Source organism: Cyprinodon tularosa, unplaced genomic scaffold, assembly GCF_016077235.1.
Source record: "Cyprinodon tularosa strain WSP-4 unplaced genomic scaffold, ASM1607723v1 ctg188, whole genome shotgun sequence".
In the NCBI taxonomy this organism is placed as follows: domain Eukaryota; kingdom Metazoa; phylum Chordata; class Actinopteri; order Cyprinodontiformes; family Cyprinodontidae; genus Cyprinodon; species Cyprinodon tularosa.
This window is the reverse complement of record NW_024038663.1, coordinates 181,318-205,574: the sequence shown is the minus strand read 5'-3', so window position 1 is coordinate 205,574 and position 24,257 is coordinate 181,318. Positions and strand designations below refer to the sequence as shown.

At 38.3% G+C, this 24,257-nt stretch overlaps 1 protein-coding gene across 5 annotated transcripts in view; it reads left to right on the top strand.

Moving 5' to 3' along the window:
• Positions 1 to 24,257, top strand: part of nectin1b (nectin cell adhesion molecule 1b) — a 263,397-nt gene that overhangs the window by 216,223 nt on the left and 22,917 nt on the right. For 2 of the 5 annotated variants that reach the window (XM_038282819.1, XM_038282822.1), the window contains exon 10: positions 16,515 to 16,627. The exons of 2 other annotated variants lie outside the window; for them this stretch is intronic. In XM_038282819.1, the coding sequence (XP_038138747.1) occupies positions 16,515 to 16,627 (113 nt within the window). Of the gene's footprint in view, positions 1 to 16,514; positions 16,702 to 24,257 lie in introns of all 5 variants that reach the window. One more of the 5 variants, XM_038282821.1, reaches the window with a different exon arrangement.

Genomic DNA, 24,257 nt, shown 5'->3' with positions numbered 1-24,257 from the left:
GATATAAAAAAAAAAACACCTAAGCACAAGAAAGCACATATAACATGAGAAAAACATTTCAGCTGAAGGAAAACTTTGGAGGCTGAGAGCCACATGTCAGTCTATTGGTATTTGAGCATCAGTTGTGTGTGTATGAGTGGGAGCGTTCAATTTATCCATGAACGCTGTCCAGAGGCCATGGTCCTTGATAAGATGGAAGTTTATCAAGTGGCACTATAGTTTTGAATGCATCCACAGGTGTCCGTGGGTAGGGGAGGGGGGGCCGGCAGTTCTGGGCCCTTCCGCCATAACAACCAGGGGAGTTTTGATAAGGGGGAGGCCGAAATCCAAAATACACTTTTGTTCTGAGAGGAAGTTGCACAGAATTGTTCGTCAGCCAAATTTGTTCAGCTTTTCCGCCTTGAAGCGAGCATGCACATCCAAGATATTATCCCATCTCATCTTTGAGTTCAACACCCGCAGCCAGCTCGTGTTCAATCGCACCCTGCATATGGCTCAGCTCACGGTCCTGCTTGTTCCTTTGTGAACATGTCAACTGCTGCCGGCAGACTGATCAATGCCCAAATTGCTGCCGACATCCTCTGTAATTGCTCACATCATGTCCTCAAAATGCCAGCTCTTGCTTTTGAAGAAATATCGATGACACTTTTAAGGATTCTCTCTGCTTAGTCGACCCAGGTTGTTTTGGGCTGTGGTATGATTCAGGCACTGTTCATCAACAATCAGGTCAACCCTTGTGTCCCCAAAGGTTTTCAAAGTGGCCTAGTTTGTAGATGTGCTGCAGAATCCTGATGTCGGTGGGCTGACTTAGTCTGAGTTTAAATCCACTGCTGAACCAGTTGGAGGTTCTGTCCGGTTTGTTTCATCATTACAGCTAGTCATCCAAAGATACCACTGATAGTTCTCAGCCTAAAAATTCTTCTTTTTTTTAATTTCAGATCTAATTCTGGAGTGATTTTTATGATTAGTTGCTTTTCATCAAAAGTACACATTGAAAAAGGCTTGTTTAGCAACCTAGCCACAACGTTGCTCTTGTTCACCACCACTGAGCTCTCACGCTCTAAATCTCTGCTTTTAACACTTCGCTCAAAGATGATGATGACATTGATCAGACTTCAGGAAGGCTCAAAGAGGTGTTGTTTTTACTCACCAACACAAAATCAAACCGTGATTGGTCAATTTGCCCATCACTCTGGAAATCAAAATGCACACACTTGCCTTCAGCACGGATTCATCAGGTCCTGATGGGTCATAATGGTCATAGAGATAGATGATTTTGATTGGATAACACCCCGAAAATCGATTAACCTTATAAAGCAGATGAGATAAAATGTATTAAACATATTGCACCACTGAATTATGACATTTGATAATACATTTAACAGATTAATTAAATAAAATGTTTTACAATAATTTTAAATTAGAGTTTTTTTCTCTTCTAATTTTCTTAGGTCTTCGCTGAAGGCATAGAATGCCTTTGGGGGATCCCCTGTTTTCATATCTGTGCAAGCTGAAGAGCTGGTTATAACAACAGATTTTTGCTTTATTTGTGTGTAAAATATTGGCTAAATGCTCTCCAATGCCATTGCACCATGCAACAGTGTTACTAAGTAAGCAGAATTTAGCCTGATATAACCCATTTTGCCCTCAATGGTCTTTAATCAATGGTATTTAACACTTTGAAGCTGATGGGTTGAGATCTCAATAAGGAAAACGTTCTAAATAAAACAAAGTCAAAACATAGAACAGGGATAGATTTTAAGGTTTGTTCTTACACATTTTGTCATAATCTCCTCAGATAATTATTCTCTAGATTATAAGTTGTCCATGCTTTATATAAAAGTGTTTAAAACACCTCCTGACATTTCCAAAAATCTATGGCGACAGATTTAACATTCAAAGAATACAATAAACCTACTCTATATTCCTGTGAGCATTGCTGTGGCTGGGTTAGATCTTTATTTAGGGGCTCATTTTTAAGGGTTGCACACCCCTAAAACACGGCCTGTAAATTGTGCATGTCAATTTTTACGTAAGTTACAGGAAAAATATGCGGTCCTCACTTTAATTCCTACAGAAATGTACACTTATTTTTGAGAAAAGGTGATGTAGATTGTAAGGTGGAAATTTTAATCCATACTACATCTCTTAGACATTTATTTCATCCCATATCAAATTTTAATCATGGACTGACTTCATCATACGTATTCAGAAATGTAGTGTGATATATCCTTCAACTTTGAAGCCATAACCATATATAAATAAGTACCTTTTAAATACATAAAACAAAGGCCTGTTAGCCACCTTAAATCAAAGTATGAAGTATTTAAACTTTATATTACCATCACATTCCTTTCCCTGATGATCATCATCGTAAATTATAACACAGATGATCAACAATTTTGACAATGTGTAAACAATCACACTGATTGCTGTAAACATTTAAATACCATTTTGACACTTGTGTATAATGGTTGCATGAGTGTTGGCCCATGATGATGACTATCTAATAGGCCACTTTAGACTCCCTAGAGCATTGATCATAGATTTATATGCTGAGCTGTCTCTAGTACTTTTCATTAGTCTGTTTTCTATATTCTCCCACTCTGCAGTGTTTGTTTGTTAAACCTCTAACTTATTGCTATCCTTGTTTTTTCTTGTCATAGCAGCTTCATCTGGTCTGTTCCTGTTTTGCTGTTACACTACCCCGGAGAGAAATATCAGATGGACTGCTGCCATCAACATGACTTTTTATAGATGCTGGATTTGGTACTGTTATCTTTTGTGTGTAGTCCTGTATTATTATTATTTTTTATTTTTTTACTGTTAATAACTGTATACACTCTCTTTCATCCTCTGACAAGGGAACTGGCTCTGAGCGTATCTGCTCTGCTGTGCCTTTCCTGGACAGGGCCACCTTTGGAGCTAGTTAACAGTTACCTTTTGTATATCTGCTTCTTTTTTAAGTCTGTTGTATATTGAAATCCGGACGGCCTCAGCAGAGGGCCACCCACACTGAGCTGCTGTTTTTCCTCTTGACTGTTGCTACATGCATGCTCGGTATGAGGGATTGCTTTGCTAATGTTTAATTCAATTAAGTTTAGTTATAGTGGCAATTCATAACACAAGTCATTCAGATGGGTTGATAGTTTTATAAGGAGAACCAGCTGATTGCATCAATTTATTGACTCGACAGCAATCCCTCACACCTAGCATGCTGCCTTTTAACAGGAAAAAAACTCCAACAGAACCAGGCTCAGTGTCAGCGGCCATCTGCAAAGGCTGACTGGGGTTCAAGGAAACAGAAGCAGCTATACAGACAAAGGCAAAAATAAAAAGGTAAATGTCAACCAGCTCCACAGGTGGCCCCGTCTAGGAAACAGACAGCCAGGCAGATGAGCTCTGAGCCAGCTTCCATGTCAGGGGATGAAAGAGAGCACATCCAGCCAGTCACAGTCAGAGAAACAGGACTACACTGAAAAAAAGGCCAAGCTCAAACATCTATAAACAGGAGTTGATGGCAGCAGCGCAGCTGATATTTCTCTCCAGGATTGAATCACAGCCATACAAGAACAGACCAGATGAAGCTACTATGATGAGAAATAGCAGAGAGAGAATATAGTGCACTCTGGGTTCCTGAGCAAAACCCTTAACCCCACACTGCTTCCACAAGGGGAAGGGTTAAACGTAGAGAGTGAATTTTCCCATTGTGGGACTATAAAGGGATTAACATTATTTTTACATTTACAAGTTAGAGGTTGAACTAACAGATACTGCAAAACTGGAGTAAAGAGATACAATGAAGCAGAATGATAAAGAGGGGTCCCTACAGTCTTCAACAGAAAGCTCAGGAATACCTGAGCCACTCTAACTATAAGCTTTATCAAAAAGGAATGTTTTAAGTCTAGCCTCACATGTCTGCCTCACAGAGTAAAACTGTTTGTTGGTTCCGCAGGAGAGTAGCCTAATAGCTAAAAGATCTACTTTCCATTCTACTTTTAGAAATTCTAGGAAGCATTAGAAAACCTCCAGATTGAGTGCAAAGTGCTCTTTTAAGAACATAAGGAACAATCATATCTTTGATATAAGATGGAGCTTGGCCAAATTTAGACTTTAAATGTAAAAAGGAGGATTTTAATTCTATTCTCGATTTAACAGGATAGGAGAGGTTTGATCTCTGTTTTTAATTTTCATCAGAACTCTGGCTGCATCACTTTGGATCAGCTGAAGACTTTTAACTACAGTTTGTGGACTTCCTGATATTAAAGAATTACAATAGTCCAGCCTTAAAGTAACAAAAGCATTGACTGGTTTCTAAGCATCGCCCATACACAGGCGCTTTTTATTTTTTTGCAATATTCTGGAGATGAAAGAAGGACATTCTAGGAACCTGATCTAAAATTTAGAGTGAGGACCTGATGACGATATAAAGTTACAAAAAGAAGAGGTTGCTTTGCAATTTGAATGAGGGAAATGAAGGGTTAAATGTTCAAAAGATTTGAAATTATTAAGTGGCTTTGGAGTAATCAGTAAGTTAGACTGAACAGTTGTTGCTAAAACATAATAATATGTGTTTTAAATTGGCACGATATAAAACAAGTAACTGAACTGAATAGGATAGTAGAGGCTGGAACCATGCCAGCACTGTATATGTCAGGTTATAACCACTCAGGGATTCTTGAATATTTTCCTCTACCAGCCCAAATTAGGCAACAGGTATGTGTTTACTACAACAAGCATTCTAGAACACTTTGTCCATACTATTAAACTTTAAGTAATCTAAGAACTCTAAAACAGCATATGTGGGCAAATTTAAACATCTGTTTATACATAATTTATGAGTTTGCTAAGTAGATTTTCCAATTCAAGAGTACAACAAGTTTGGAGTGTAACTGTAATTATGCTGTTTGTATAAGTGGATAAATCAATTGCCTAACATCAGTCCCGAGTTGTAAGTAAATTGAATTGTGTCGATCTAAACCTAAATGTTTACAATGTAATAATGTATATCTACAAAATGACAGGAAAAAACACTTGTTTGGGACTGGATGTATAGAGCTGCATTGTTTTTTAAAGAGGTATCTTTTTTTACAACTCAAATTACAGACAAATTGTTGTCATCTTCCCCATCTTTCACTGATGCAATAAACATATAGGCTAGAGTAAGGCTTTCCCTGTCAGCTATAGATGCTGCAATCTTAAAGTTCTCTCTAGTGTAAGGTGTATTCAGGTCTTCTCTAGAACAGGTTTGGGATGGATGATAAGCTAAAGCACACCCACACAAAAAGCTCTGCTTGTGAATTTGCTACTGTGGAAAAAGCCTAAGGCACATAAACCATCTGTGTAGTTTTATACATTAAGAATTAATAGCTTGGCATTCAAAAAGATGCCCTGTGTTAGAATTTATACTCTCCTCCAGTCTGTAACAGGTGAGGAGGCAATATTTTTTGGCGCACCAGGGGTGAAGGCCAGGTTCTATATGCAACTGTCAGTGTGCAGAGGGTAAGAGAGAAACTTCAACTGACAAAAAGAATTAGAGCTCATGACAAAAAAACGTTATGCACAATTGAACATTTGGATCTGTCAGAGATCAGAACTTTGTAACCAGATTTTCAGGCAGACAGGCTGTTGTGATTTACAATAGTGTTTATTGACAACACGTCAAATCTGCAAATCAGCAGCTAGGAAAAAAGGCTGGAATATACACTATATTGCCAAAAGTATTTGCTCACCCATCCAAATTATTGGAATCAGGTGTTCCAATCACTTCCATGGCCACAGGTGTATAAATTCAAGCACCTAGGCATGCAGACTGTTTTTACAAACATTTGTGAAAGAATGGGTCGCTCTCAGGAGCTCAGTGAATTCCAGCGTGGAACTGTGATAGGATGCCACCTGTGCAACAAATCCAGTCGTGAAATTTCCTCGCTCCTAAATATTCCACAGTCAACTGTCAGCTGTATTATAAGAAAATGGAAGTGTTTGGGAACGACAGCAACTCAGCCACGAAGTGGTAGGCCACGTAAACTGACGGAGCGGGGTCAGCGGATGCTGACGCGCATAGTGCGAAGAGGTCGCCAACTTTCTGCAGAGTCAATCACTACAGACCTCCAAACTTCATGTAGCTCAAGAACAGTGCGCAGAGAGCTTCATGGAATGGGTTTCCATGGGCGAGCAGCTGCATCCAAGCCATACATCACCAAGTGCAATGCAAAGCGTCGGATGCGGTGGTGTAAAGCACGCCGCCACTGGACTCTAGAGCAGTGGAGACGCGTTCTCTGGAGTGACGAATCGCGCTTCTCCATCTGGCAATCTGATGGACGGGTCTGGGTTTGGCGGTTGCCAGGAGAACGGTACTTGTCTGACTGCATTGTGCCAAGTGTAAAGTTTGGTGGAGGGGGGATTATGGTGTGGGGTTGTTTTTCAGGAGCTGGGCTTGGCCCCTTAGTTCCAGTGAAAGGAACTCTGAATGCTTCAGCATACCAAGACATTTTGGACAATTCCATGCTCCCAACTTTGTGGGAACAGTTTGGAGCTGGCCCCTTCCTCTTCCAACATGACTGTGCACCAGTGCACAAAGCAAGGTCCATAAAGACATGGATGACAGAGTCTGGTGTGGATGAACTTGACTGGCCTGCACAGAGTCCTGACCTCAACCCGATAGAACACCTTTGGGATGAATTAGAGCGGAGACTGAGAGCCAGGCCTTCTCGTCCAACATCAGTGTGCGACCTCACAAATGCGCTTCTGGAAGAATGGTCAAAAATTCCCATAAACACACTCCTAAACCTTGTGGACAGCCTTCCCAGAAGAGTTGAAGCTGTTCTAGCTGCAAAGGGTGGACCGACGTCATATTGAACCCTATGGATTAGGAACGGGATGTCACTTAAGCTCATATGTGAGTCAAGGCAGGTGAGCAAATACTTTTGGCAATATAGTGTATGTAGAGGGGAAAATTCAGGTTAGTGACCATGTAAATCTGAAAATTACGAGTGCAAGAGTCACTAAACTGGTTTTAAAGTTCAGTTCGAGCCAAGAGGAAGGAGTGGAATCCACCCAGATGATTTCCCACATCCTGCAGGAGTCCAAAACAGGTCAGGCAAACAGGTCAGAACTGGGGTGGGTAGGCTGAGAGGTCCAAAGGCAGAAACTAATCAGCATCAGGCAATCAAAAAAACACACAGAGTAGGCTATATAAATCACACCAACACGTCGAATAATCTGGCACTGATGAGTGGGGGCAATCAACTTAACTAGAGGCAGAAGCAGGTGGATGAGATGCATAGTAATGAGAAACTGGGCGGAGCTAGGCAGGTGAAAATAATGAACCATTGAGCGAGTCATCAGTGCCAAGATCATGACACAATACTAATAAACATCACTGCATTTTTGGTTTATTGTAATCTTTGTTGATTTTATTTTGTTCCACAAACAGAAAAACTATTGATTATATAAAAATTTATGATAACAAAACTTTAAGTTTTGACCTCTGTCGGTATATTTAAATGTAGCGTTGAATTTTTTGAAACTTTAAGATATTTTCTTCCATATGAGCTACAATTTAATTGTATTTCGGGCTGTATGTTAGTGTCCCTTCCTTATGTAAAGTAAACCCCAGTCTGTCATGATAGAAAAGAACGACTCAGAATCAGAGCAACCATGGAGACACACAGTTTAGTTAAAGGAATAGTACACCCAAAACATGATTAGCCTTCATTTTCTACTCACCCCCATGCTGAACAACAGTCTGGAGTACTTTTTTGATATCTCAAATGCATCTGGAGATCTGGGAGGCTTCTTGCTGTCTGCTGACATTCAAATAATGGAGGTCTATGGTGCCCGAGACAGAAAGGTCCATAAAAGTCCACAAAAACGTGTCAATATTCCTCCATACTGCTCGTCCAATGTAATCCAAGTGTCCTGAGTGGGTAGCGTCCATAATTTACTCGAAACGAAGTCATTTAGAATGTTTTTAGCCTAAACAGTAGTGTATAGGATTTCCTAATAGCGCCCCCATGCGCGCTCACGATTCTACGGAAGCCGGCAGACCAAACCAGCGCATTCAGCTCGGCAAAGAACTCATGCTCTTCCTCAACACTGAAGTCCTCAGACATTTTTCTTTCGTTGTTTCTTTCTTTGCACAGGTAAACAGCACATTTCTTCTTCTACGCTTGCATTATCGGCAGAGCAGACGCTGAATGCGCACTTTCTTCCGGTTTGGTCTGCCGGCTTCCGTAGAATCGTGAGCGCGCATGGGGGCGCTATTAGGAAATCCTATACACTACTGTTTAGGCTCTAAAACGTTCTAAATGACTTCGTTTCGAGTAAATTCTGGATGCTACCCACTCAGGACACTTGGATTACATTGGACGAGCAGTATGGAGGAATATTGACACGTTTTTGTGGACTTTTGTGGACCTTTCTGTCTCGGGCGCCATAAACCTCCATTATTTGAATGTCAGCAGACAGCAAGAAGCCTCCCAGATCTCCAGATGCATTTGAGATATAAAAAAAGTACTCCAGAGTTTTGTTCAGCATGGGGGTGAGTAGAAAATGAAGGCTAATCATGTTTTGGGTGTACTATTCCTTTAAATCCGGTTTATTGTAAAAGGTGGTTTACACGTGTTGGTGATGTCTGGTTCGGTGTCTTCTGGTCTGCTTGGAGGGGCGAAGGAGATGGTCAGAAACAGCGTGTAGCTAAAAAGAATGTGGTGAGCACTAAACTCACAGAGTAGGAGGCTTGCCCGGAGGCAGGGGGGAGTGATGTTCGTGGTCCGGTGCAATCCAGCGGCTTCCTCACTCTCTCTTGTGCAGATGGTTTTAGAGGGTGGACAGGCAGGTGAGCTTCAAGGAGAAGGACTATTTCAGGATGGCGATCAGAAGAATCCAGCTCCCTTGGGGTTCCTGGCTTTAGGTTTCACTGGCTTGGGTAACTGGTTCTAAGGGAAAACAGAGACACAGTATTCTGGCTCGGAGGGAACTTGGAAATAAGGTAGTTTTGTCATGTACCAAGCTGGAAGCAAGAAAGAACTGACAACCTCCTCCTGGTCACTGATCATTAAGAAGGGCTTTAATCAGCAGTGATGAGGAGCGCCTGCCCGTCACGCCCTGCAGAGAAGAGAGAGAGAGAAAGAAACCCTGTACCTGTACCCAGGCCTGGAGCACGACACATTCCCATTAAAAGAGCTTTTGCAGCCACCAAACAAATTGCATTCAGGGATTGCGCTGTATTTCGTGCTGGAAAAAAACCCAAACATCCAAATTTATGATGCAGCCACCACCAGATTTTACTGTTGGAACAGTTCAGGGGGATGTACAGTGTTAGTTTTGATTTATAAAAAAATACCTAAAATGTTGGTCCAATAAAAATGTCCAATATGGTTAAAACTTATACGATTTCTGTTTTGTTCTATTAACATGGAGGTAGGTTTTATAGACAAATGATAGAGATGGGAAGCATTAACTTTAAATAGTTGTCTCTTGACTCAGCGTGACTATGATCGGTTAGTAAAGAAGTTGTCCTATAATTCAAAAATTAAGGGTTAATTCCAACTCCCAACCAAAGCAAAAATGGAATTGATAACCAAATTGTCCTAAAAGTTAGAAAATTTCTATAAAAAAAAAATCTTGTCTTAAAATCTTTTTTTTCCCCGCTATTTTATGCAGGCCAGCTAGTTATACATCAGCTTGTGCACCTAAATTCGGCCAATCATATATCAATGGTCATCTGTCAATCTGCAATAGCATCTTGATTAAAATGTTGCAAATATACACAACAGATGAAATAAGAATTATTTACTTTACCATTTTGTTGCGTCCCAGTGTTCCCGGGGATGCACGTCTGTGTCTTCAGCAGGCATAGAGCTAACAGAACTGGCAGCGTTGCAAGGCAAGGGCTCAAAAATGTACGTCTGTAAGCCTTCTACACCAAACCAAGGTTCTGCCGCTTGCCGTCCTCTTTCACAACAACTTCATCCCCACTGTCCTCCTCTAAATTAAAAATGGATGACGGAGGAGAGTCATCCACGACCTCCGACACATAACTCTCCTCCTCTTGCATGTTACCGCTGTCCATAGCGTTCCTTGACAGTGACATTGCTAAGTGCTACTTGGTCCCAATGTAATTTCCCATTGGGAAACTACTAGCACTAAGTTACACCGGCCACAATTAAACTTGCTTGCAAACCTTCCGCCACAACAATGCTCCCCTTATGATAATCAACCAATCACATTCACTTTATTCACTCGTGTTAAGTCGGACACAACTCAGGAGAATTCGGAACCGCAACCTTTGGAACAGCCGCTTCCCTACGACTTTAAAACTGTTACGAAAACAACGCTGTTAAAGTATCTTTGCAAATAATATAAACAAGCTGCCAACAATTAAATATCTGAGACAACTGTTACTAGTATCAGGTCCTGGATGACACCATAGGCTCTACCAACATACCCTCCTTGAGTTTTTCAGCTGTCTATTAATCTGTTTCTGATCCTAAGCTAACGGCAGGTCCAAAGCGACGGGTCAAGGAGGCTGGTGATTTACTTAATAATAAACAACAATCTCAGCCAGATAATGAGGTAAACATGGCCACTGTTATATTAAGTACCAGCACAGGAATGACAGGTGATGTTATGCAATAACTTTATATTAGGCCACAAGCACAGCACCATCGTCTTCTGCGATGGTGATGTCATTGGCCGTAATTAAAAATTATTCTATCTTAAAAACCAAATCAGCACAAACTATAGATCTATCAACACAAATAAAGTAAAACTGAAAAATTTTGCTTGATAATTTTGATTTAATTTGGAGCTTAATGGGGGAAGAGTTGACCGCTGGGTGACCAAAAAAAATCTTAAGTATCGCTGAAGCAGCAGCATATGGGATCTTTTTTAATAATTTTTTTTAATTTTTTTTTTATTTTTGCAAATGACCATTTTAAAAGCACAAACCTGAACTAAAGAAGCAATATCCATTCAGACTATTTGCTGAGTTTTTTTTTCACGTCAGAGGGATCTCAGCTTTACGCAGCTGAAGTTCCTCCTATTGAATGATGCGGTCCAGGATCTAAACACTATGCATCTGAAATGCCGAGTGGTGAATTACCTGCGGGGCTCGAGGTAATTCATTGCGTTCACCTCCTCTGGTCTGAACGCACCATAAAATTGTTACACCAGCAAAAAAAAAACATTTGACTTGATGCTGTTATTCATCAGTCCAGGAAGAAAAAAGCTAACTTCTAGTCACACTGGAGCTGCTTCTGTTCTCAAAAAACTCTCCAACTCAGAAACTTGAGGCCAGTGTTAACCCTTGTTTTGCTCTCTTATAATTATGGTATATTATGAGATAGTATTTCATTATTATGACTTAGGTATCTAATAATAATTAGATAGTATAATTTGAGATGATATCTCCTTTATCATGTGATACCATCTCGTAATTATGACTTAGTTATCACATAATAATGTACCAAGTGTCTTCTCTGCTATGATGTCCGTTCCTTTACTGAAATGCCTCTATATGCTACACTGATGGCATGTTTAATTTTCATTGTCTTTCCTGTTCTATTCTTAAAAATTGCTCTTTGTAATTATCAAGGATTATATTTGTACCTTATATGTAAATGTATACAGTTTTCTCGAGATCTATTATTTTAATTTGTAACATTCTTTCTCTGTTTTGTACTAATTCCTCGCGTCTGACCTTGCTTCCTTACCCACACACTGAATTAATAGTTCTTGTAAATTCACAATTTTATGACATTGGGTTTTTCATTATCAAACAAAAATAAAAGTTGCTGAATACTTTAATTAAATGCTTTATTTGTAATGAGGAAATACTTTGAAAGTTTTCCTTCTATGACCTCATTCATGCAATCTTTAGTTGGACTGGTTAATGTAAGTCTCTTCACAGTCACAGCTGCAGGTATCTGGTTAAGATAGCTAAGGAGGATTTTTGTGGACCCAAATGCAGAGATCAGGAGGCAGAGGAGAGTCTTGAAGATTTAATAAGTTAACTGAGGCAAAAATCCAAAGTACAAAAAAAAAAATACATGGAACCAAGACCAGAAATCTTCAGCGGAAAACTTTTGGAGCCAGAGATGAGGAAACAGCAAAAACAACAACAAGGAACCGCACCAAGTGACTGCAGAGGTGGAGTATATAAGGGGGACAGAACAAAGGATGGACTAATGAGATGAATATTGAGCAGGTGTGACTGGAACTAACAAGAAAGAAGCCAAAGGGAAAGGAAAAAAACACAAGGGGGCGACAGAGAGTAACCAAAGACTGCTTGAATATAATTCAAAATAAACCAAAGATCAGCAAAACGGAATAACTAATAACCGAAAACTAAAAACTCAAAGTTTCAAAAGGGGAGAACCATGACATTAGGATATAGTGTCACATCATAATATTTATTTGGCTGTCTGATACTAATGAGATAGCGTATCATAACTATGAATTAACTTTCTCATAATAATGTAAAACCATTTCCTAATTCTGACTTACCGTTCTCATTATTATGAGATACCGTCTCATAATAATGACTTAGCTATCTCTTTTTTCATCAGAGGGGCACCAAATTGGCTCCCATAATAGACAGATCTCTGATTCTAAATGGAGCTTGGTTATTTAGGGCTTTATATATTGAGAAAGAAGATTTTAAGAAGCTAATGATCACAAGCTAAAATAGGAGAAATGTGGTGTGTCTTTTTAATTATCATCACAACTCTGCCATCGGCATTTGGATGTCCTGAGTGTACAGAATTATAATATTCCCATTTTAAGGTAACAACTGAATCAATTATATTCTAAGCATCATGCCTTGTCAAAATAGTGCTAGTTTTTTGTAATATTCCCAAGACATACTAGAATCCCCCTTATATGGGATTTAAATGTCAAGTCCTGATCAATAACACCATTTTATTTTTCTTTTGAGATCAATTTAATCCCATCAAGATGAAGTGGCTGATTAATCTGATTTTTTTTTTTTAAAGACTCTGCTCATAAATATTTGGAATGTAATACTTTTCTGTTTACAAAGTAAAGATGTAACCATAATAGCTCACATCTTGATTCATGCTGAAGAAAAAAAATTTTTTTTCATAATTTTCTTGCCATGGAAGAGATTTATACTGCAGGCAGGGCAGGGCTAACAGGTAGCTGAATTAAAGACTAATGTGACTCTGATTGGCTGTGCAGCCGTAATATGGACAGCTGTTTAGTATGCCTTGAACACACAGGAGAGACAATGGAGGAGAGCCACTGCTTCAGTCACAGTGTTCCTACAGTAAAGTGTTCTCTCATGTCAAAGGCAACATGTTTCTGTCATGTGGGGAGCAAAGACTTTATAAACTTTGTTTGGAAACTTTGATCTAAAGAAGCTTCTTACATAGTCTCAGCACTGACTTACAGCCAGATCCCTTTAATCAACACATTCTTGACTTTCTTATACTAATTTTACTTTCATGGATTATTTTTTGCATGCAAAAATACCAGGATCATACAGTCCTGATAGCTTTTTTTTTCTTAAAAACTGTAACCCTGTAACAGTAGTAATAGGGCCCGTGTCAAATTTCAAAGTATATCAAAATTGTTGCTAAACTGATTGAAAAGCATTCCTTTTCAAATGTATTCATCACTATTTTATAAATAAAGACTGTAAAAATTAAATATTCTAAGCATCTTTGTGTTTTTTAATTACAAACAAAAACTCTACAAATCTTTATGATTATATTGCAACTTGTTCAAAGTTTTCAGTTATGTAGTCCATTTAATTCGTTGTTTATTGCTTTGATAACCAACTCATTATATTCTATAATTGTAAAGTTATCCAAAAGTTATTAAAACTCTTAACATTTAAGTATTAACTAGTTATTACGATTGAGCAGTAACTGAGGTAACTGAGGTTTAGGTAAAATTCCAAGCAGTGATTAACTCCCATCTCTGTTCTTTCTCTCCTATTTATATTTTATCTTGCTTTCAAAAACACATAGGCTCCCCTACTATGATGACAAAGATTTAAAACTAAGATGAAGTGGTGCTGGACATTTTGTAGTTTTAATAAATAACTAATTTAAAGCATTCAACTTGCAATGATTCCCACTGGCTCTGTGCATGGCTTGTGCATGTGATTTTTTAAGAGTTGCACATTTGGTTTACAGGTTCAATAGAAAGACAAAGGGGGAGAGGTTTAGAATGTGGTGCTCAAGGTGGATCTAAGAAACAAGGGCTCTGTCTCCAGTCTGCTCCTGGGTATGTGTAAATAGATTAACTATGTTTGGACTGGGTGGATCTTTGCAAAGAGAAAAGGTTTGGATTGGGCTAAGAAAAGCTACTAAAGCTGTCAACATTTAATAATCCCAAATTTAAAAAGATGGGATCTGGTTTGTTTTAATAAATCCAACTGAAGTATAAAATTGAAATAGGCTTTAATTAATAAACCAAACAACAAAAGGCAGCACAGGGTTGCAGGATTAGAGAGAGAAAAGATGCTTGAGAATGGACTACCGACCTGTAATTAGTATTTTTAGAACTAGTTATGAGATGGCAAAGTGGAGGGAATAAGACATTTATGACTGAATGCATGAATGAATAAACCCTACTGTGGTTATTCAGGAAATGGTAACACCAGTGAGAAGAGACACATTGCTACTGTTAAATTAGATTTTTATTGCTTAAATGTGAGTAAAAGTTAAAAAATACTTGAAAATGATACATTCAAGTTTCTTCATTTCCTCTTTATAACATTTCCTTTTTCATATATATCCAATCTAAAATGCCCCCAGATTAGTCTTAGAAATCCGGTCCCTCTGGATATGGGCCTTACAAAATATGATCATTAAATATTTTTTGCAAAATTCATTTTCAAATAATGACATTTTACCTCCCCAGTTCTTCCTGTTTTAAATTCATTTCCTTGTATAGTGCTCTCTCACTTTTATGTAATCAAACTAGCTGCATCCCCAAAATCCTTGTTCAATCTTACACTTTATAAGTTCTAAATCTTGTGCGAACAGATGCGCAATTGTACAACCATAGATCTTTGACATTGAGTTAGAACCTGATGCTGAGAAAGTGAAGCCTACCACACAACCAACAAGAATGCAGCAAGTGGTTTCTGACTGGTAAGTAAGGAGCCTTTTATTCACACGTTCTCAATGACAAATCTTGTTAATGCCAAACACCTCCTTGGTCCGAGCAGCATTACAAAACACTTAAATACATCCTTAAATACCTAAATCTCTATCATTTGCAGACTTACAAAAAGCAGTAACAGGTGAACCCTGTTGTTTGCTGTTAGTCTTTTTAAACAGAGTCCATTGTTCGATTATTCCGGCATAGTTTTTTGGCAATCAGGATGGAAGAGTGCCAACAAAAAAGAAATAGAGGCAAGTATCTATTTTTGCTGTGACTGGGGGAATGATCATGGAACTAAACATTTATTAAAGCCAACAACAAAACATTTGTCTCTCCCAGCAGCCATTGTTCAGCAGTTTAGCTGACCAATCCTCCTCTAACAATGAAGTAGGTAGAGCTATGTTTGGATTCCTAGTTTAGAAGCTGTTTATTGCTGATTGTGACAAAATAATCAGGACATTTTTGAAATTGCTCATTTTCCAAACAGTAATAATATTTGTTTAGCACTTTCGCTGTTTATAGGATCATTAGATAACCAAATGGTACAAAAAACATGCAAAAGGTGCATTTAGCATAACGGGTGCCATTACATAAATCAATTAGGCTTTTTTTTTCAATCAGTGCTTGATGCAGCCTGCAGTTCATGCATGCTGATATTGCAGCATATGTAAGAAACCAGCTGACTGTGTCCATTAAGATGCGTTTGGGCATCTCTCCATGTTTTGCATAGCAACATCCTTTAAAAAACATAATTTCTGAATTACATAATGATGGAGATGCATATATTACAGTATTGTAATTTGAAAGATGGTGTGAACATGCATTCACCATAATTCAATCCTTCAAGATGAAACAGCGAGTGTCCGTTTCACTTGTTTAGTTCCAGAATTCATTTCATTTTCATGCCCATCGACATTAAACATTGCATAAATTCTGAGGAATGCACATTAGGGTACAGACAAAGCTGTAAGTATATAAAAAAACAAAACAAAAAACACTTCAATTAAACAGTTATTATTTTAAAAGAAACCATGAAGGATAAAACCACAGTTGTTGTTGTGCACTTTGCATGCATCATTCTGTTTTGGTTTGTGTTCTATTTTATCTGTGTAACATCTTCATCTTTTTGTTGGGTTGTCAGGTTTGCTAATTTTCAGACATCCTTTTTTGTATGTGTTCCATGCCAGAATTTTTTTTTCCACTGTGTTCTCTAAGGAGCTTAAAATGTCCCATTCCCACCTTCAATCAACATTTCTCATCTTTCTCTATCCTGATCTCTGTCAGTCTCTCTATTCCAGGTTATCTGTCTTTCTCACTCTGGCATTATTTGGCTGCCTCACTCCTCACACGCCTTTCACCTCTCTTGTCTCCAGAACTCTGGCCACAAGGACTGTGATGTCCAGTATGCGGAGCTGGATACTGCAGCTTTGGCCTCTTCTCCCAGCCCACGAAGTTCTGCTCACACTGGCTCTGGGGACCTTGTCGAGTATGCAACCATCCAGCCTAGCTCACACTAGCGCATGCCATTATAGGCCTTTCCCCTCAGACTTTGGCCTCAAGGTACACAGACTGATGCACTCCAACCCTCCTCTCATGCCCGCTTTTACTTGCATTGACATCCCTGTTTTTGATCCGCAAGGTTCCCTTTTCCACTTTCCTCCTTGGTCTTGATCACCTTTGACTTTCCTTCTTGGTGCTGTGCAGAAAGTTTGATTGAAGTAGATACATACATTTTTTATACACACACAAAAAAATAAATAAATATATATATATATATATATATATATATATATATATATATATATATATATATATATATATATATATATATATATATATATATATAGACAAGCTATCAGATACAGTACAAATGGAGCCCAGTAAAAAGTTATCAATTTCCCATTTAAATAGACTCAAAACCATGGTATCACTAAACACCAGGCACTCTAATCAGGAAAATAATTAGTTATGTTTTGAAAGAATCAAGAGAAAACTTTGTCTAATAGGGTTTTACATTTAATAGAAGTCAAAAATAATTCAAGGAAGTATTTTCTTCAAAAATACAGGTATTAGTTTTTCACCAACAATTATGCAAAGTACAAGAGGTTACGGTGCTGCTAAAAAAGGAATCTTATCCGCAGGTGGGATGGTCGGCTTTCTCATCTTAGACTCGGCTGGGTCCTCTCCCAGAGGGGGTTTAGAGCTTGAGGGTTTTTCCCAGTATCTAGATCTATAGATAGATAGATAGATAGATAGATAGATAGATAGATAGATAGATCCATCTATCTTCTTAACGTCTTGGACCAATATTTGTTTTTCTGTACTGCAAAAAAGCATACCCACACCATAGTAGTGCTTACTATGTGCCACCCGAAACGGAAATGGGGCCTGTTTACACAGTTGTAGTCTTTTCGCTTCACTCTGTGTACTCCGAAGTCGAGAATCAAGAATCCACCTTTCGTATTCCATTTTCAGAGTTTTTTAAAGTGTTTAACAGAGACGTTAGCACCTCGACGTCGGAGTACACAGAGTGAAGCGAAAAGACTACAACTGTGTAAACAGGCCCCATTTCCGTTTCCGGTGGCAGGGGAATATTGACTATTCCAACAGAACTCAATGGGATTTACAAAATGCTAAATAAAACACTACAGGAACGTTTTTTCTTTACGAAACTTTTTTTGGAACGTCATTGAACAGGGCTGACGACCCGGTGAGTAGCATATTTAAAAAAAAGAACGTTTAAGGTTGTTTTAAGGACATTATCGGGCATGCACAATGGAAGCCATTCTGAAGCAGCCAGGGGGGGATTCTAAATGAGCCAAAAAGCAGAGACAGGACCAATTGTCAAAATTTTGGTGTCGATCATTCGATTTCATCCTGGACACTACAGAAAATGGGCTAAAAGTGTTAAAAACCGGAATTCTCCTTTAACGAGGAAACCATCAGCAGGTGTGTGAGGAGGCAGACCAGAACCAGGCACCTCCTGGTGGATGAAGGGAGACAAACACAGAAACACAAACACCAAGACAGGAGTCCTGACAATTTACCCATTTAAATTTAAGATTTTTTGTCAAAAGAGAATGCCCTGAATGTGTATAAAGATCACAGTGGGCAGTTTATAAGCCCGCCGAGCTATGTTAGCTGGGCTATGGCTAAAACCCTCACATAACAGTAAATTAGTCTCCATTGCAGGTGAGACTCCATCAATTACCCACAATGCTACAATTATAGCATTAAATTAAGGCTGTCAGACACAAAATATCAGTCCAGGAGCAGATAAGCTAGATCCAAGTCAAACTTGAGCTGTGTCTTGAACTGTTTTCACATGTATGTACGTGCATGAGTGGCCAGCCCAGTTCTGTAAACAAGAGAAAAAAACAGGTGGTGTCATCTCCCCATACTGAACCTGAAAATATACCTTTAGTTCTTCACAAAATTATTTTTTTGTTCTTTTTATGTCTTTTATCTTGTTCTTTTAGTATCTTTTTGGTAGGATTGCGACTTTAAGGGTTTAATTTTTATTAATTAATCAGAAATATTTTAATGCATTAAAAAAAAATCTAGCAATTAATTGCATTTTCTTGTACATATACATACTAAAATACCATACTAAGCTAGACCCTTTGTACTCGCTATTTCTTATACACCTGTAAATCTGACACTTAAGCAGTATCACGTGATTTAGTCCACTGGTGGTATTTAAGCTTAAACAACACTAAATAACTTTTTAGCCTTTATAAAATATTTTATTGGCTTTCATGATTATACGTCGCCTTGCAATGACATCTCTGTCATGGCCCAAGGTGGTCTCACTTTCACCAGCACTAAGCAACTTTGAAAAGTGTGGCAGTAACTCTCTGTTTTGCAAGTTTTGCAGGGGATTCTGAGTATACTAAAGAACTAGAACTGGGAGTTATAGTTAATTAATTGGCCATTCAAATCAAATTGATGATTATTAGTTAAATTATTATAACTGTAGTTTGCACAAAATCGGAGAACGGAAAACAGCTCACTATCTGTTTTTTATTTTTTATTTTGGAAACAGTTACTGAGAAAATGAGTGCATCTTTGCTTTTATAATTGTTGGTTTTAATTAGAAAAACAAAAGAATGAATTATACACGGATTCAGAACTCTTTCAGCGGTTGAATCAGAAAACTTCTTTCAAATAAAACAAAAGCAAAACATGTTAAATGACTGTTCTACCTATCTTTCACCGAAGCAGAGTATTTATTAAGCATCAGATGAAAGCAGGGAAGAGATGTTTACTTGTTGGCTCAGTGGAATGGAGGGGAGCAGGGGTTTTGCTCGGTTTGGTTGGCTCCGTTCCCTCTGGAGGAAGAAATCTGTCTCGATTCAGCTCTGAAATACAGTCTGCTAATCCAACATGCAGCCCTCGAAGAGTCTTGAATATTTCTGATGCAGACAGAATGAAACGTTTCAGGGCTTAATTTTTTCACTTACAGTAGCCTTAAGGGCTGGTTATACTCCTGCAGCAGTGTGTCGCAGTGAGCTTGTCGCAGGTATGATGCAGACATTTTTCATTTATGCTCAATATTCAAGTGTGGTTTTCCCTACACGCCCCAACGCAAAATAGGAAATTACAAACTAGCTGTGGGTCTAGATATGGCCGAGGCAGTGAAAAATCAGGACAAGTTTGTGGGAGGGAGAACGGAGGGATATGAGGGCAAAAAAGAGCGGGAGATCCAAGTGGATAAGGGTCCCAGCGTTTGTGCGCACCTCGCTCTTCTAGCTGGTCCAACTTCATGAATTGTTTACCGCAATCATGGTCATACAAGCAAAACAAGCTGGTAAGGTACCAAACAGGAGATACGCTTAGTGTTGAGCAGATGTAGAATTGACCAATCAGAGGCGTCCTGTCTGCGGCACTGTCTGCGGTCACCTACAATGAGGGAGAGGTGCAGCAGAGTGTCTGCTGCACCTCACTGCGGAACCAACGCAGACGACCTAGTTTCGAAGTATAATTCAGCCTTTAGAAGGAGGGTCCTGATAAGGGGGCTGATAGCTTGTAGCAGCAACTCAGATGGTGGTAATACAGCTCCAAACAGGAGCTGAACCAATGGCTCAAGGTCCGTGCTTTCACAGTTCCAGGCAGCGGCAGAACTGGTGGGGTACCGGTCGCAGCTTATGTGGCTCAGCAGAGGAATGGCATTTGGGCCCAGCTGTTCCATGGGTAGAATGGAATTCAAGAGTTTCTCATCTGCTTCAACAGACGGGTTCACAAATCACTGTATATAATCTGGTTTGAAACGCAGGAAAAACAAATAAGTACATTTAGCTCCTTCTGAATCGTAGGCAGCAAGTAGTCTGAGTCCGCCAGCGGTCACAAACTTGCAAAACCGGCTTGTGTCTCCCCTTTCGGCTCAAGAGCCACAGGCAAGAAAGCACAGAGTTGGAGTTAGCTGCTTAAGTATACTAAATTTCCCTGAAAGACTTTATATTCCTGCAAAGTATGCAGGGTTGATTTTTCAGGAACACTGCACCTTCCTGCCAGGATCTATACAAGTGTTTATTGAGAAATCAAACATATCATGATATTTAGGGAGGTGTGGCCTAGTGGTTAGGGCATTGCAGAATCCAGAGGTTCTGAATTCAAGCCCCACTCCCACGGACTGACTCTCTGGGCCCCTGAGCAAGACCCTTAACCCCACACTGTTCCCCAAGGGTATGGGTTAAATGCAGAGTTAATCTTTGTTGCTCTTTAGTTGTGACAGTGTAATGACAATAAAAAAAGCTGGATTTATCTCTTTCAAGGTTTTAAACTTGTCAGCACATTAGTTGCTGACGAGTTGAGTGAGGTGGAGTGGGCTGTGCCGGTAGTGCAGGACTTATTTTCAACATCGTCGTATAAAAATGTTTTGCCACAATTACATTCATTACCTCATTGTTATACATCTTTCACACAGCCACTGGAAACAGAACTGTAGCTCATTCCAAATGCGGGCGACTAGGAGTTTAGGTATATTACCGTGCTCTGTATGTGCTAGTCCTCATGGTAAATGCTGAAAAAAACAGAAAGTTCTTTACAACAGCTTTAAAAACTATGGCTCCACCTGAATACCTCGAATCGGGATAGACATCTAAGCTACAGCAGAAGTGTATCTGTGGTCATGGTTCAGACTTTTAGGAAGAAACTAGGACCATGAACATGGATTATTCCACTCTTTGTAAGTAACTGGCTTAATGAGAAACAGTAGCTTCAGTGGCAAATGTTTTAATAGTACTAAATGCTGCAACTTGAATAGCAGTTGTTAACCAATTATTTATGCAGAGCTGAAATGTTAGTATAAAGACAGAAAATTCAATTATCCTCATGCTTAGAGTATAATGTAAAAACTGCTACAGGTATATGCCTTGTAGCTATATATATATATATATATATATATATATATATATATATATATATATATATATATATATATATATATATATATATATATATATATATATAAACTGAAGCAATTGTTCGATTCAGTTGAATAAAATATCAGGGTGTTTTGTGTAGAAAAGTCAAAATAGTTTTTGATTGAAGCCCTCATTAATAATAAGTAATTATTATTATTAATTAATAATAATCATGAATAATATACTTATAAAGAAGTAGCTTACTTTAATATCTGTGTCGAAGCAGCAGAGCCCTGGATCTTCATATCTTGGCAGTACATTACCAATGCAGGCTGCTTACCCAGCCAGTATTTGGAGTGGGAGCTCCAGATAACTGCAGGCGTAACGTCGGACAGTCAGTCAGTCGGTTTTTACCTATTATTTATGAAATGTTTTTATAGTGACTGTGATAGAACAGTCTGGCTGCTAGGCAAGTTAACCTTACTGGTTAGAAACAGCAGTGGGAATCTCTTGATTTAGTCTTTAGTGACTGATAGTGAATATAAACCGTTCATGAAGTATGTGTTAAAAACTGCAAGTGTAAAAGTATATGTATTAATACATCTTTTTTTTTTTTTTTTAACACTTATATGTTTGAAGGGCTGCATGAGAGAGATGGGTGCTGTCTCTTGGCTTGTGGAGATTCTTCCATTATCGAATCCACTGTCTTAATCTTCTACTTGATAATACATGCGGATGTGGATATGTGGACTAATATTTATAAATAACATTTTAAATTTAAAAAAAAGTATTCTGTTGGTGCTGTAAATGATCATGGTTACTATAATACAAAGAAAAAGAATGTAAAGTAGTTTTTTGTGGTTTTAAGGAAACTTTAGCCATTATGCAGAACAATAAAAAGTTAAATGTCAAACTTTTTTAAGCTTAGGGATTTACTCATAGCTGGTTGGCACTAGGATAAAGGGACACCCACTTGTTTGGTCATATTACCGCCACCTGCTGGACCAAAGGTGTGGTAAAGTTTCTCTTTGGCTGATAGTCACTAGCTGGGATTAATTTTACCTCAGTAATGCAAATCTAGGGGTTTTAAATCTCAGGGCTTTCAGTGGAAAAAGGACTAAAGTTGTTGGCACGTTGTTTTGGGCTAACAGTGGTTCTAATTTTTTGCTATACGACTGGCTGATTCAGTGTGAAAGGTATGATAACTTCAAACTATCAATAAGGAAGGCTAAAGGAAGCTGATTGCAACATTGTTCAAAATGCATGAAGAATTATGATACAATCACGTCCCTCAGATGATCTAAATAAAAAAAAGTCACAACAAAACACAGCTTTACATGAAAAAGATTTATTTACAGAGCAGATTTACTTTATTCCAACCTGCACCTTCAAGTAAAAAAAAAATCCAGAGTCTTACCTATTTTGTCTTACTACAAACAATTACACTTCATGGATTATTAAATGCTTCTATTGCTTTGCTATGATGTATGAAAGCTCTATTTTTATACCACAGATATTGCTGAGATGCAGAAGGGTCATGGTGGGGGAAAACACAGTTGTCTCAGATTTATATTGTTGTTATATACTCTCACTACCAAGCAACATTATTTTGTAAATCACAAAAATAAAGCATGGAACATTTAGTGCACATAGATATTGATTTGTATTTAAAACTGTATTAGTTTATCGTAAAAGCCACAGAAAAACTACCAAAATGTAGAGGTTCCTCCAGCTACCCTAAGCACAGACTGGAGTCAAGTGGTAGTGAAAAAAAAACTTTTCACAGCAAAGTCAACATACTGGTGCAAAAAAAAAACCTAATAAAAAGCTATTTCAATGGTACCACATTTGCACTTGCATCAACTATTTGTAACAATTTTACAAATTAATAGCTTAGGAGCATCCATTATTATTTTTAGAAAGAAAAAAGGGTTAGAGACAATTTGACTTTACATTATTATTGCACAAATACTCCACATTTATAGTTCCACAGTAAAACATGCATGTATGAACTTGTTAAAAAATGAAAACAGTGGAATTCTTAGGTTGCTAGAACACCATGTTGTGCAAAATACACAGATTGTGCCTTCATGTAGATTCTACATGTCAGTGGAATTTAGCTGGAGGGTTTGAACACAATTTTTCCAATAACAACTTTGTGTTTTGATAACTGTAAAGAGTTCTTTATTATATATTACTGGGCCCTAAAAAACTGTGAGCTGTGTTGACAGCTTGCATGAAGAGAGATACTGAGTGATTTATATTAGCCTCCTAATCAACTATTTTCTTCGTATGTGCATTAAGAGGCTTTTAGCTCAACAAGACAGAAATTTTCAATTGCGGAGCATGTTTTTTCTCAGAATGTATATTGTTTATTTCTAGAGACATTTCTCAGAATGTATATTGTTTATTTCTAGAGACATGTCTCTAGAAATAAACAATATACATTCTGAGAAAAAAAACATGCTCCGCAATTGAAAATTTCTGTCTTGTTGAGCTAAAATGCACATAAGATGAGGAGGCTAATATAAATCACTCAGTATCTCTCTTCATGCAAGATGTGAACACAGCTCACTGCCTTTTAGGGCCCAGTAATATATAATAAAGAACTTTTCAATTGCAGACCATGTTTTTTCTCAGAATGTATATTGTTTATATCTAGAGACATTTCTCTGCAAGGGTATGAGAGAGAGTTATTGCAAAATGCACTGGACGAAATAGTGAGACACATTGTCTCTATTTTAACCAAAG